At 40.7% G+C, this 13,029-nt stretch overlaps 1 protein-coding gene across 1 annotated transcript in view; it reads right to left on the bottom strand.

Moving 5' to 3' along the window:
- The window catches only part of APC (APC regulator of WNT signaling pathway), a 192,579-nt gene that overhangs the window by 102,838 nt on the left and 76,712 nt on the right, over window positions 1-13,029 (bottom strand). Inside the window, exon 5 of the mRNA XM_045020885.1 lies at window positions 7,346-7,454. Within this exon, the coding sequence (XP_044876820.1) occupies window positions 7,346-7,454 (109 nt within the window). The remainder of the gene's footprint in view (window positions 1-7,345; window positions 7,455-13,029) is intronic.

Genomic DNA, 13,029 nt, shown 5'->3' with positions numbered 1-13,029 from the left:
TTGTTTCCTTATTTCCTAATATATTCTTCTAGAGGTGAGAGAATTGAAACAGACCAATTGTTCCCTATTCTTGCATGAATCCTTGAGCATAGCTGCTGGAAGAAGAACTGTGAAAACAGCAGTAGCTGATATTTGTTACACATACAATTGAAGGAGGTCAGTCTATTATCTTGTATTTTATCTTTAATTTTTGTTAATCCTCTTCTATCCAAACTGCATGGATGGAAAGTGTGAAGTTGGCCTTGATCCTTAGGCGTGGGTTCTCCCTCAGTGATACAAGAACAGATTTAGTAAGACTGGATGATGTAATTGTCATAACGTGTTGCAGGATGCCCCATGAAGTTGCAAAGATTAAAATTTCCCTTAAGGGTATGGGTAGCCTCTCTACGTATATAAAAGAAGAGAGAGAAGCAAACAGCATAGCTAAGTTTTTCTGAATCTCAAACCAAGCTGGTGTGTATTTAAAGCCACTGGAAGAGAACCGCCTTACAAAAGGACACACTTGGAATTCTAGATAATATAGATATAAATCTGTCAACCCAATGTCTCCAGTTGCCCACACTTTTTAGGGTATTGTGTGACAAATGAAGATGTTTTTTACCCCATATAAATTGCATGATAAGCCCACTTATTCGAGCAAAGAGTGAAGGAGAGACTTTGCAGTCAATCTCTGGCAGATATTCATTTTGACTATTTCTGTTCCCCCAGTAAAGATAGAGGGAGGAGATGCCAGCTCTCTACATCCTTGGAAATTTCTTTTAATATATAGCCCATATTTACAGAAACAATTTTGGGAAGATTAGGACAAATCTTAATACCTAAATAAGTTATTTCCTTGCATATCTGAAATGGAAAATGATGAAACTGAGAAGGATCTGGTCTTTTGCATATATCCATTGCTTGCGATTTATTCCAGTTAATGTAAAAACCAAAGATCTCTCCGAAGATGTCAACTACTCGGGACTGATGAGGAGGGATTCTTCAACAGTACAAAAACGTCATCAGAATATAAACTGATTTTGTGTTCTTCCCTGTTTATAATCACCCCTTCAATGTCTGAGTGCTGAAGTATATACATTGCTAGTGGTTCAAGAGAGCAATTAAAAAAAAGGTGCAAGAGGGGACAGCCCTGTCATGTCCCTTTTTTTAGCTGAAGTATGGGAGAAATAATTCCATTAGTTTATACTAAAGTGAAGGGAGAGTTGCATAATATACTGACCCAATTCAGGAATATTGGTCCAAATCCGAATTTTTTTAGGACAGGCATTAGATAAAGCCATTCAATATTTTTCAAATGCCTTCTGCACATCTAGAGATAAGGTATGGAGAGAACATTTGATATCTGAACTTTCTGGATCAATTGATCGATTTTTCTCTTATTATGAGGAGCCAATCTTGCTCTAATGAAACTACTGTTATTTGAGTGTATAACTGATGGGATGATGGTGTTCAGTCATGTCATTACAATTTTTGAAATTTTGCAATCTGTGTTCAATATAGATATGTGGAGGAAGTCACCACAGTTGCGACTATCTTTTTTGTTTTCTGATATTAAAGTAATTAAAGCAGTTCTCATTTCGTGAGACATGGTTCCTTTTTTGGAATGTTTCAATGAAGACCTTTGAAAGAACAGAAGATGCAGATTACAAAATGTTCTGTAGAAATCTGCCAGAAAGCCATCCATCGCAGGAGCCTTGCTGGAATTCATATTTTTTTGTAGCCTGTTCAATCTCTTGTTTTGTGAAAGCTTTGTCCATAAACAACAATTGTTCTGAAGTGGGGTATTAAAAAGTTAGGGTATTAAAAAGTAGGCCTGCAATGAAATGATCAAATTTGTTAGAGTCAAACTGGTTGTCTGATTTATAAAAAGCCTGATAAAATTGGTTGAATTGTTTATTTATATCTACTGGTTCAAGGATGGCACTCCCGTCTTCTTGTAATAAGAAATATGGTTGTTGGCTAATTCCATCCTAAGTCTTATGGAAAGTAGCTTACATGCTTTATCTTCCCATTAGTAATATCTTTGTCTGACTCTGTTGAGTGTCAGTTTGACTTGGCTGGATAAGCTTTCATTATATTTATATTTGGTATTGATCAGAGAACATAGGAGGTTTTCATTATTTGGGTCAATCTTGTGCACTTTCTGCAACTCACCTATTTCCTTAGACAGAGTCTCTAGTAAATTGAGTCTCTCTCTCTTCTTTTGGATGGCATACTTTATGCACTCACCCATTACAGTAGCTTTTAGAGTTTCCCAAGAGATAGTATCTGAGAAACTGCGTACTTATTTTCTTGTACAACATTAGAGATGACTGAATCAACTGTGGAACAAAATTTTGCATATTTTAGTAGCAGTGTTCAGGTTTCACCTAGAAAATTTCAATGAAGTGTAATCAGCTTCTATGGTAAGTAGGGCTGTCATGCGATTAATCGCACTGTTAAAAAATAATAAAATACCATTTATTTAAATATTTTTGGATATTTGCTACATTTTCAAATATACTGATTTCAGTTACAACACAGAATACAAAGTGTACAGTGCTCACTTTCTATTTATTTTTTAAATACAAATATTTGCACTGTAAAAAACAAAAGAAATAGTGTATTTCAATTCACCTAAAAGTACCGTAGTGCAATCTCTTGATCATGAAAGTTGAACTTACAAATATGGAATTATGTACAAAAAAATAATTGCATTAAAAAATAAAACAATGTAAAACTTTAGAGCCTACAAGTCTACTCAGTCCTACTTCAGCCAATTACTCAGACAAACAAGTTTGGTTATATTTGCAGGAGATAATGGTGTCAGCTTCTTGTTTAAAATGTCAAAAAAAAGCGAGAACTGGCATTCGCATGGCACTGTTGTAAACGGAGTTGCAAGATATTTATGTGCCAGATGCGCTAATGATTCATATGTTCCTTCATGCTTCAACCACCATTCCAGAAGACATGCGTCCATGTTGATGACGGGTTCTGCTCAATAACAATCCAAAGCAGAGCAGACCGATGCATGTTCATTTTCATCATCTGAGTCAGATGCCACCAGCAGAAGGTTGATTTTTTATTTATTTATTTATTTTGGTGGTTTGGGTTCTGTAATTTCTGCATCAGAGTGTTGCTCTTTTCAGACTTCTGAAAGCATGTTCCACACCTCATCCCTCTCAGATTTTGGACAGCACTTCAGATTCTTAAACCTTAGGTCGAGTGCTATAGCTATTTTTAGAAATCTCACATTGGTATCTTCTTTGCGTTTTGTCAAATCTGCAGTGACAGTGTTCGTAAATCAAAGAACATGTGCTGGGTCATCATCCGAGACTGCTATAACATGAAATATATGGCAGAATGCAGGTAAAACAGAGCAGGGGACATACAATTCTCCCCCAAGGAGTTCAGTCACAAATGTAATTAATACACTGTTTTTTTAACGAACATCATCAGCATGGAAGCATGTCCTCCGGAATGGTGGCTGAAACATGAAGGGGCATACGAGTGTTTGGCATATATGGCACCTAAATACCTTACAATGCCAGCTACAAAAGTGCCATGCAAACACCTGTTCTCACTTTCAGGTGACACTGTAAATAAGAAGCAGGAAGCAGTATCTCCCGTAAATGTAAATAAACTTGTTCAGCCCATCGCTAAGAGAAACAAGAAGTAGTGGACTCGTAGGCTCTAAAATTTTACATTGTTTTGTTTTTGAGTGCAGTTATGTAACAAAAACAAATCTACATTTGTAAGTTATACTTTCACGTTAGAGATTGCACTACAGTACTTGTATGAGGGGAACTGAAAAATACTATTTCTTTTGTTTATAATTTTTACAGTGCAAATATTTGTAATAAAAAATACTATAAAGTGAGCACTGTACACTTTGTATTGTGTTGTAATTGAAATCAATATATTTGAAAATGTAGAAAAACATCCAAAAATATTTAATACATTTCAATTGGTATTCTATTGTTTAACAGTGCAATTAATCACGATACATTTTTTAATTGCAGTTAATTTTTTTTTTGAGTTAACTGCAATTAATCGACAGCCCTAATGGTAAGTATAATTGGAGCATGATATGAAATTAAATATATTATCAATAGTTGCTTCTAGGCATGCCGGAATCAGTTCTGAGTACACAAGAAAAAAGTCAGTTCTGGAGTAAGATGAATGTACTATGGAGAAATATGAACAGCCCTGGTCCTTGGGTGTCTCAGTTTCAATATATATTTTAAATCAAGTTAATTCATTAATAATGAGGATTGGCCTATTGTGCTTTGTAAATTGGATTTGTCCAGATGTCTATCTAGCATAGTATTCCAATTGCTTCCCAGCATTACAGGACTGTCATTTTTATTAGAAAGAATGTCTGCAGTGTCCTTGAAAAATTCAGAATTACCTCCACTTAGATTGTAAATGCTTCCTAGAATTAGCTTTTTGAAATTGATACAGCCTTCAAGAAAATGCACCTTCCTTCAGGCTCAGACCAAGTCTGTATACATTGAAAAGTTATACTTTTATGCATTAAGATGGATGTGCCTCTGCTCTTAGAATTCAATGGTGAATGATATTCAGCATCTGCCTACATCTTCTTGATTCTATTGGCATCTATTTCTGCTAGATGAGTTCCTGCAATAAAGCTACCTAGCACTTTTTTGATCTTGCAGTGTATGAGAATTTTAATTCTCTAACGGAAATGCTTGGAAGAAATATGAGGATGTCTGGTTAGACATGAAGCTATTGCATACTTTTGCAATTTAGTATCTATTAGTCCCTGATACTCATAGGTTATGTTCTCGTTTATTTATCTATTTAGTCACTTAAATAATTAATCCCTTGCATGACATGTATGGGTTCAGGGTTTTTTGTTCATTTTCGTTTTTTTCCAGGTTTTGTAAATAATGAATGCTGAATTTTGTTATTTATAGCTATTTCCATCTTGTGCATGTGTTTATATTTTATATAAAAACAATAAAAATAAAAGTTTAGAAGACTAGTTATCTATGTACACTGTCAAACTGAGAGGACACATCTAGTGAGGTCGTAGAGGGGTCTGTTCTGGGTCCGGTACTATTCAAACTTTCATTAATGACTTGGCTAATGGAGTTGAAAGTCTGTGTTTAAAATATATGCATGATACCAAGAGACAGGTTGCAAGCACTTTGGAGGACAGTATTAGAATTCAAGACAACCTTGAAAATTGGCCTGAAATCAACAAGATGAAGATCAATAAAGGGCAAAATGCTACATTTAGGAAGGAAAACTCAAAAGCACAAACACAAAATAGGGAATAACTGGCTATGCCAGTGGCCCCCAAACTTTTTCTGTCATGCTCATCTTTACCCATAATGGAACGTCTCCGTGCCCCCCAAGGAGCGGGGGTTGGGAGCTGGGGCCGGGAGTAGGGGTCGGGGGACTACAGGAGCAGGGCCGTGGCTGGGAGCCAAGGCTGGGGCCAGGGTGGAGCTGGGAGCAGAGCGGGGCTGGGTGTGCTCCCTCCCATCCCCCATGGAGGCTGGCCCAGGCCCTGCCGCACTCCCTTGAACATTCCTCTGTGCACCCCTACAGAGGTGTGCCCCACAGTTTGGGGACCACTGGGCTGTGCAGTAGTATTGCAGAAAGGGATCTGGGCATTGCTGTGGATCACAAACTGAATATGAGTCAATATGTGATGAAGCTGCAAAAAAGACTAACATTCTAGGGCAGGGGTGAGCAAACTTCGGCCCGTGGGCTGGATCCAGCCCATCAGGGCTTTGGATCTGGCCCACAGGATTACCACCTCTGTGGTGCCGCAGGCCTCACGCCGATCCCGGAAGTGGCCGGCACCATGTCCCTGCGGCCCCTGGGGGAGGGAGGACAGAGGGCTCCGTGCACTGCCCTCACCTGCAGGTACCACCCCCGAAGCTCCCATTGGCTGTGGTTTCCCGCCAACCCCCCAGGGGCCACAGGGACGTGGTGCCGGCCGCTTCTGGGAGTGGCGCAGGGCTGGGGCCAGCAGGGAGCCTGTCTTAGCCCTGCTGCCACCCCGAAGCCGCTCCAGGGAAGCAGTGCCAGGCCAGAACCCACACCCCGAACCCCTCCTGCACCCCAACTCCCTGCCCTGAGCCCTCTGCTGCACCTCACACCCCTGCTGCACCCCAACTCCTTACCCTGAGCCCCATGCTGCCCCTTGCACCCCTCCTGCATCCCAACCCCCTGCTGCACTCCTCCCTCACCCCTGCCCTGAACCCCCTCCTGCACTCCACACCCCAATCCCCTTCCCTAAGCCCTCTCCTACACCTCGCACCCCTCCTCTGCCCCAATCCCTTGCCGAGCCCCTTTCTGCACACCGCACCCCCTCCCACACCCAGCACTCCCTCCTGCATCCCAACCCCCTGCCCCAGCCCTACATTCATTTCCCCACCCAGATGTGGCCCTCGGGCCAAAAAGCTTGTCCACCTCTGTTATAGGGTGTATCAACAGGAGGGTTGAATGGAAGACCAGGGCAGTTACCTCCCATATGTACTCAGCCCTAGTGAAGCCTCAGCTGCAATACTATCTCCATTTCTGGGTTCCATACTTTAAAAAAGATGTGGACAAACTGGAGAAAGTCCAGAGGAGAGCTATAGAAATGATCAAATGTTTAGATCTACGAAGAAAGATTAAAAAACGTGGTATGTTTAATATTGAGAAAAAGAGGGCTGAGGGGGGACAATTGGCATAATATGAGAATTGTGTCTTTACCATTACATATTTACTGTTAGAACTGTTTCAGAAAACTTTATTAATACAGTACATGTTTCCTGCTAAGGTCCTCAGCCTTAATTATTCATAGTAAAAAAGTCAGTGTTGCTGTGGTATTTTTTCATTCCCATTTGTGGTGCTGCAGGTGACAAAGCGAAGGCCCAGATGGGTCAGCTGCATCTGCAAAATCTATACCCATATTTCACTCATTTTGCCAGTAACATTGTCCTGAATTAAGAGCTCTTACTGAAGTTGTATCTTTGGCTAACATAATACTGCTTCTCAAAGTTGAAGAAAATTATGAAACTGCTAGAAATTAAGGACTTTGATGTAGAATGTCAAAAGAGTAAAAATAGCGTATTTTAATTAACCCTGCATGAGATTTTACTATGTTCCCCCCTATGAGGGGGACTTCTTGCATGGATTTTTGCTTGTAAAATGACACCTGAAAACAGGCAATTGCTGGTACTGGTATATTATTTAGACAGAATATTAGTTTTTTATTTGGAGCACAGGAAACATTCTTTTCACAAAAAATAATTTTAACTAGTTTATAAAATATACAGAGCATCAAAATGCACATCACAGCACCAATTACATGAGAAAATACGCTGCTATTGTAGATACTTACATTTTCAGTAAGAGGGAGACTATCTATCCTCTTAGTCAGGTTCTGAAGCTGAGCATAATACCAGTCCTTTTCTTTCTCTTCCTTTTCAAGCTCAGCCAGCAACAGAGATCTATTAAAAAACAAAACCAGGAAGTGTCCCATCAGTAAGTCTCCATTAACAATTATAAATAAGGCTGCAAGTTTGTCACAGATTCTGTGACTTTCCATGATCTCTGTGACTCATAGAATATCAGGGTTGGAAGGAAACTCAGGAGGCTGGGGGACAGCTCAGGGGTGTGGCAGGCTCTGGGAGGTGCTTGCCTTGGGGGGAGCTCCCCAGAAGTAGCAACATCCCCCTTGCTCAGCTCCTAGGTGGAAGCATGGCCAGGAAGCTCTGCACACTCCCTCTGCCTACAGGCACCGCCCCTGCCGCTCCCATTGGCCACGGTTCCCAGCAATGGGAGCTGCGAAGCCAGCGCTCTCAGCAGGCACAGACTGCCTGGCTACACCTCCGTGCAGGAGCTGAGTAATGGGGACATCCCCACTTCCCAGGAAGTGCAGTGTAAGAAGGGAGCCTGCTGGCCCCGCCAAACCCCCTGCTCCCAGCACCAGCAGGGGTCCTGGGCCGTCCTCATTCCCCCAAGTCCCTGCGTCACCCTCAGGCTGAGCACCCATGGGCCAGCCTCTGCAAAATTTAGTCAGGGGTGCGTGTGTGTGTGTGTGCGTAGGTAGGTATACACAGAGAGAGAAAGAGAGAGAGAGAGCGCGCGTGTGTGTGTGTAGGTAGAAGTCAAGACCAGGTCACAGGCCGTAAATGACTAAAACATATCCTCAATTATAAGTATGGCAGCAAATACAAGTAAACATTGATATATACATAAAGTGTCAAATTGAAAAGATGGGACTTGGTGATGAAGGAACTGAACAAGAAGTTCAGAGATCTATGTTCTGTTTTTCTGTCCCTGGCTCTGCTGTCAACCTGCTGTGTGACTTTCGGCAAATCATTGGAAATGCTCTGTGTCTTAGTTCCACTGTGAAATGGAAGTATAATACCTCTCTTTCTTTGTAAAAGCACTGTGAAATCCACAGATGAGAAGCATTATATGAAAGCTTAGTATTATTAGATCTGTGCTAATTTATATCCTGTGCAATCCATTTGAGACGATTTTATTTTCTCTTTTTGGTGGTATACTTCTCCCAATGTAGCAAACTAACTACCTTTTTAAAAAATAAGATACTAGCACTACAAGAAAATCTGTACACCTCAATACTCCATTATAGCAAAGTCCCAAAAATATTTAATTTCAAGGCTTTGATCCTGCAACTAGATCCATATAGGTAGACCCTACTTCCATACAAACTTCCATTGAGATCAGTCTCTTCTAAATATCTACTAGTTTCTTCTAAAAGTCTCTCCTGTTAGTACTTTTCCCTTCTGAAATGCTCATATTGCTCTTTGACAGACATTAGAGAAAAGGAAAAAGAATTGTAGGTCCAAGTAAATCTGTCTAATAGATATTTCAGATGAATCATTGCTCCAATAGGTAGGGATTTCTCAATCTAGGTTCCTATAAACCTATTGTTAACTTTATCCCAATAGTAATGGATACAACCTTCCCTAAGATAGCAACTATTCAGAATTCACTACCAAACGTTTCAGTATATCTATACAACTGGACAAAAAACTCTCTGGTGATTTATTTTTAAGCATTAAATGAATACAGTTTTCATAAAAAGGTACTGGACTGAAAAGCCTGAGAACTGAAGTAAGGTATTTAGTAATAGGATAGGATGTTAACACATAAAATTGCCTATTATTTTCCTTTCCCTAGCTTCTGTCTCTTTATCTCTCTGTCCTTAGATTGTGAACTCCTTGGACAGGACCCATGTCCCTTCTTGAATCCTTGTCAAGCACAGAGTACAGTGCACAAATATTTGTAAACAGAATAGATAGCAGTAGTACAAGCTCCTTCTACTACCCTGCCAATGTTTCCACGCTGACCTGGACTTGATTGAGCGTCCAAGACGAAGGATTAATTTAGAACAGTGTTCAACCTATGTTTTAAAATAGTTATGCTTGGTATTCACCACACTGGCAAACTGTTTAAAACCTGGTTTACTGACAAACTCAATATTAATTACAGAAAGCACCTTAATCACAAGTTACCTTAACTGGACTCAGAATGGCAGCTTTGCGATGGGATCTAGATCACATTATTAATTCCCTAAACTATCCCCCGAGGTTGTTTTCTAATTCATGGATACTTTGGTGGAACTGAGAACAATACCTACTATGGAAATGGCAAGCTTTAAAATATCTGAAAAAACAACAGGAGCCTAGTTATTTTGGATCTTTTTTAATGGGATTATTTGGAATTCCAACATCTAGCATAAAGACATCCACCAAAAATAAATTGTAATCTTAATGACAGCCACATTAGTCTTAAAATAGATTAACGTGCAGCACACTATTCTACTAACTTCTCATTCGCCTAACTGATTCCCCCTCATTTTAGACCCAAAAGACTGCAGTACTGAATATATTTAAATATGAACCTGATGAAGTCTCTTTCCATATCAGACTGTTGTAGTTTCAGTTAGGCTGAACCAGAACTGCTCCCACAATTACACAATAATATGAAGAGAGACAGGACTACATATTTAGACAGACAGATTTTACACTTGTACTAGTGAGGAAAAGACAGAAGAGGGTACTTATTTGAGTGTTGCATGAAGGAACAGAGGTGACAGTTGTGAACTGAGATCAGGGCCGCCCGGGGTGGAGGGCAAGTGGGGCAGTTTGCCCCAGGCCCCCAGGAGAGTTTTTCGGGGCCCCTGGAGCGGGGTCCTTCACTCGCTCCAGAGGCCCCGGAAAACTCTCACGGGGCCTGGGTCCCCAGAGCTTCTTCCACTCTGGGTCTTCGGCGGCGGGGGGTCCTTCTGCTCCGAGGCAGAAGGAACCCCGCCTCCAAATTACTGCCGAAGCGGGACCCACCGCTGAAGTGCAGCCCAGTCTTTGGCAGTAATTTGGCGGCGGGAGGCCCCCACCGTGGGTCTTCGGGGCACTTCGTCGGCAGGTCCCGGAGTGGAAGGACCCCCCGCCGCCGAATTGCCGCCGAATTACCGCCGAAGCGGGGCCCCCCCGCCGCCGAAGACCCCAGGCCCCCAGAATCCTCTGGGCGGCCCTGACTGAGATCTACAAAGGTGCAATTAATTCTGTCTTTAAAAGAAATTTTTATTTGTAAAAAAATTTTCTGCAAGTGGGGGTGAGCAGTAGATGTGGTATATCTTGACTTTAGTAAAGCTTTTGATACTGTCTCGCATGACCCTCTCATAAACAAACTAGCTATCTTCCATTGCTGTCTGCAGTGTTGCTCCATTTTTTTCTCCTGTGTTTCCACCATCATAAACAAACTAGGGAAATGCAGCCAAAGGAGTTACTATAAGATGGGTGCAAACCTGGTTGGAAAACCGTTCCCAGAGAGTAGTTATTAGTGGCTCACAGTCATACTGGAAGGGCATAACGAGTGGGAATCAGTTCTGGGTCTAGTTCTGTTCAATTATTTTCATCAATGATTTAGATAATGGCATACAGAGTACACTTATAAATTTTGCGAACGATACCAAGCTGGGAGGGGTTTCAAGTGCTTTGGAGGATAGGATTGAAATTTAAAATGATCTGGACAAACAGGAGAAATGGTCTGAAGCAAATCAGATGAAATTCAATAAGGACAAATGCAAAGTACACTACTTAGGAAGGAACAATCAGTTGTATACATACAAAATGGGAAATGACTGCCTAGGAAGAAGTACTGCGGAAAGGGATCTGGGGGTCATAGTGGACCACAAGCTAAATATGAGTGAACAGTGTAATGCTGTTGCGAAAAAAGCAAACATCCTTGTAGGATGGATTAGCAGGAGTGTTGTAAGCAAGACACGAGAAGTAATTCTTCTGCTCTACTCCATGCTCATTAGGCCTCTTCTGGAGTATTGTGTCCAGTTCTGGGCAAAACATTTCAGGAAGAATGTGGACAAATCGGAGAGAGTCCAGAGAAGAGCAACAAAAATGACTAAAGGTCTGGAAAACATGACCTATGAGGGAAGACTGAAAAAAAATGGGTTTGTTTAGTCTGGAAAAGAGAAGACAGAGGGGACATGATAATAGTTTTCAAGTTTGTAAAAGGTTGTTACAAGGAGGAGGAAGAAAAATTGATTTTCTTAACCTCTAAGGATAGAACAAGAAGCAATGGACTTAAATTGCAGCAAGGGAGGTTTAGGTTGGACATTAGGAAAAATTTCCTGTCAGGATGGTTAAGCACTGGAATAAATTGCCTAGGGAGGTTGTGGAGTCTCCATGAGCAGGTTAGACAAACACCTGTTAAGAATGGTCTAGATAATACTTAATCCTGCCACGAGTGCAGGGGACTGGACTAGATGACCTCTTGAGATTCCTTCCAGTTCTATGATTCGATTATTTGAAATGTGAGGCTTTGGATATCACAAAATATTAATCTCTAGAAATGCTTCTATTTACATTAAAAAAACTTTGGGCCTCTGAAATTAAATTCTTTTCAATATTTTATTGATGTCAATGTAAAAAACAGAACTAGTATATCAGAAAAAAATATTGCAGTATTAATATACTACTTTAAAAACTGCATGGAGATTTAACTTAAAGGAAGTGGAAGAAAACAGTCATATGTAACATGAAATATGTGCCAGATACCTATTTAAATATAGGAGGTACAAAGATATAAGATTAAAAAAAAATCTTTTTAATCTATAATTCATCTGGCCAATTTGAGAAGTGCATTAAACTCACTTCCAAGCCTTCACCTCTACCTCTTTCTTTATTAATAATGTAATGCTCACAAAAAGTGCCAGATTAAACAGCCCTGGAGACTGGAATCTGCTTATTCACAGAACAGGTATATCATCAACCCACACAGCACTCTGCTAGCGTGCCTCAACACTTAGAGGGACCACCTCTAAGAACACGACAATGAGTTAGTATCCATGCTTATTTAATCCTAGGACTGTCTGCTGAAACAGCTAGCAGGGTGTCAATTAGTTTCATGTATGATTATAATTTGTATGATGTGTAACCTGTCTGTCAGAAACTGGACTGAGAACACTAGCCTACTTAATGTAGGCCACAGAGCAACCAGCAGACAGTAATAACTTCCAGTCATAAGCAATCTTGGCTGGATCGGACCCAATTTACTAGAGGTGAAAGACTCTGTATCCCAATACAAATCTCGTAAGACATTGTGTCCTACTTTTTAAGGATCTGGTTTTTTACCCTCACTCGATACCTACTACAACTGCTGAACTGTCAGTACAGATGAGGATAGAGTGAAGAAGAATATGAGTTTTGAACAAGAGCAGAGCTCTCAAACTCATCTTAAACTCAAAGCCATTGTTGCAATTTATTTTCCACTCAGGTTCACAGTCTCTAGACTTACTGAGAATGAACGGTTTCTCCTAATTCTACTGTTGGCATCTGTTGCGATCACCATGTAATGGGGACCTTTGCAGAGGAAGTCCCCAAAAAGAATTGGTGGGGTTTTCTCACTAACTCAAGAAACTCTTCTTGTCTATCATGATCCTGTTCCCAAAGTCACAGTCCTCAAGACTCCATTGAGAAAGCAGGAATAATGTCAGAGGTTAAAAATGTCACCAGACACTTGATACCAGCTCTGTTA

Source organism: Mauremys mutica, chromosome 6 (genome assembly GCF_020497125.1).
Source record: "Mauremys mutica isolate MM-2020 ecotype Southern chromosome 6, ASM2049712v1, whole genome shotgun sequence".
Taxonomy (NCBI): Eukaryota; Metazoa; Chordata; order Testudines; family Geoemydidae; genus Mauremys; species Mauremys mutica.
This window is presented reverse-complemented; position numbering and strand designations above follow the sequence as displayed.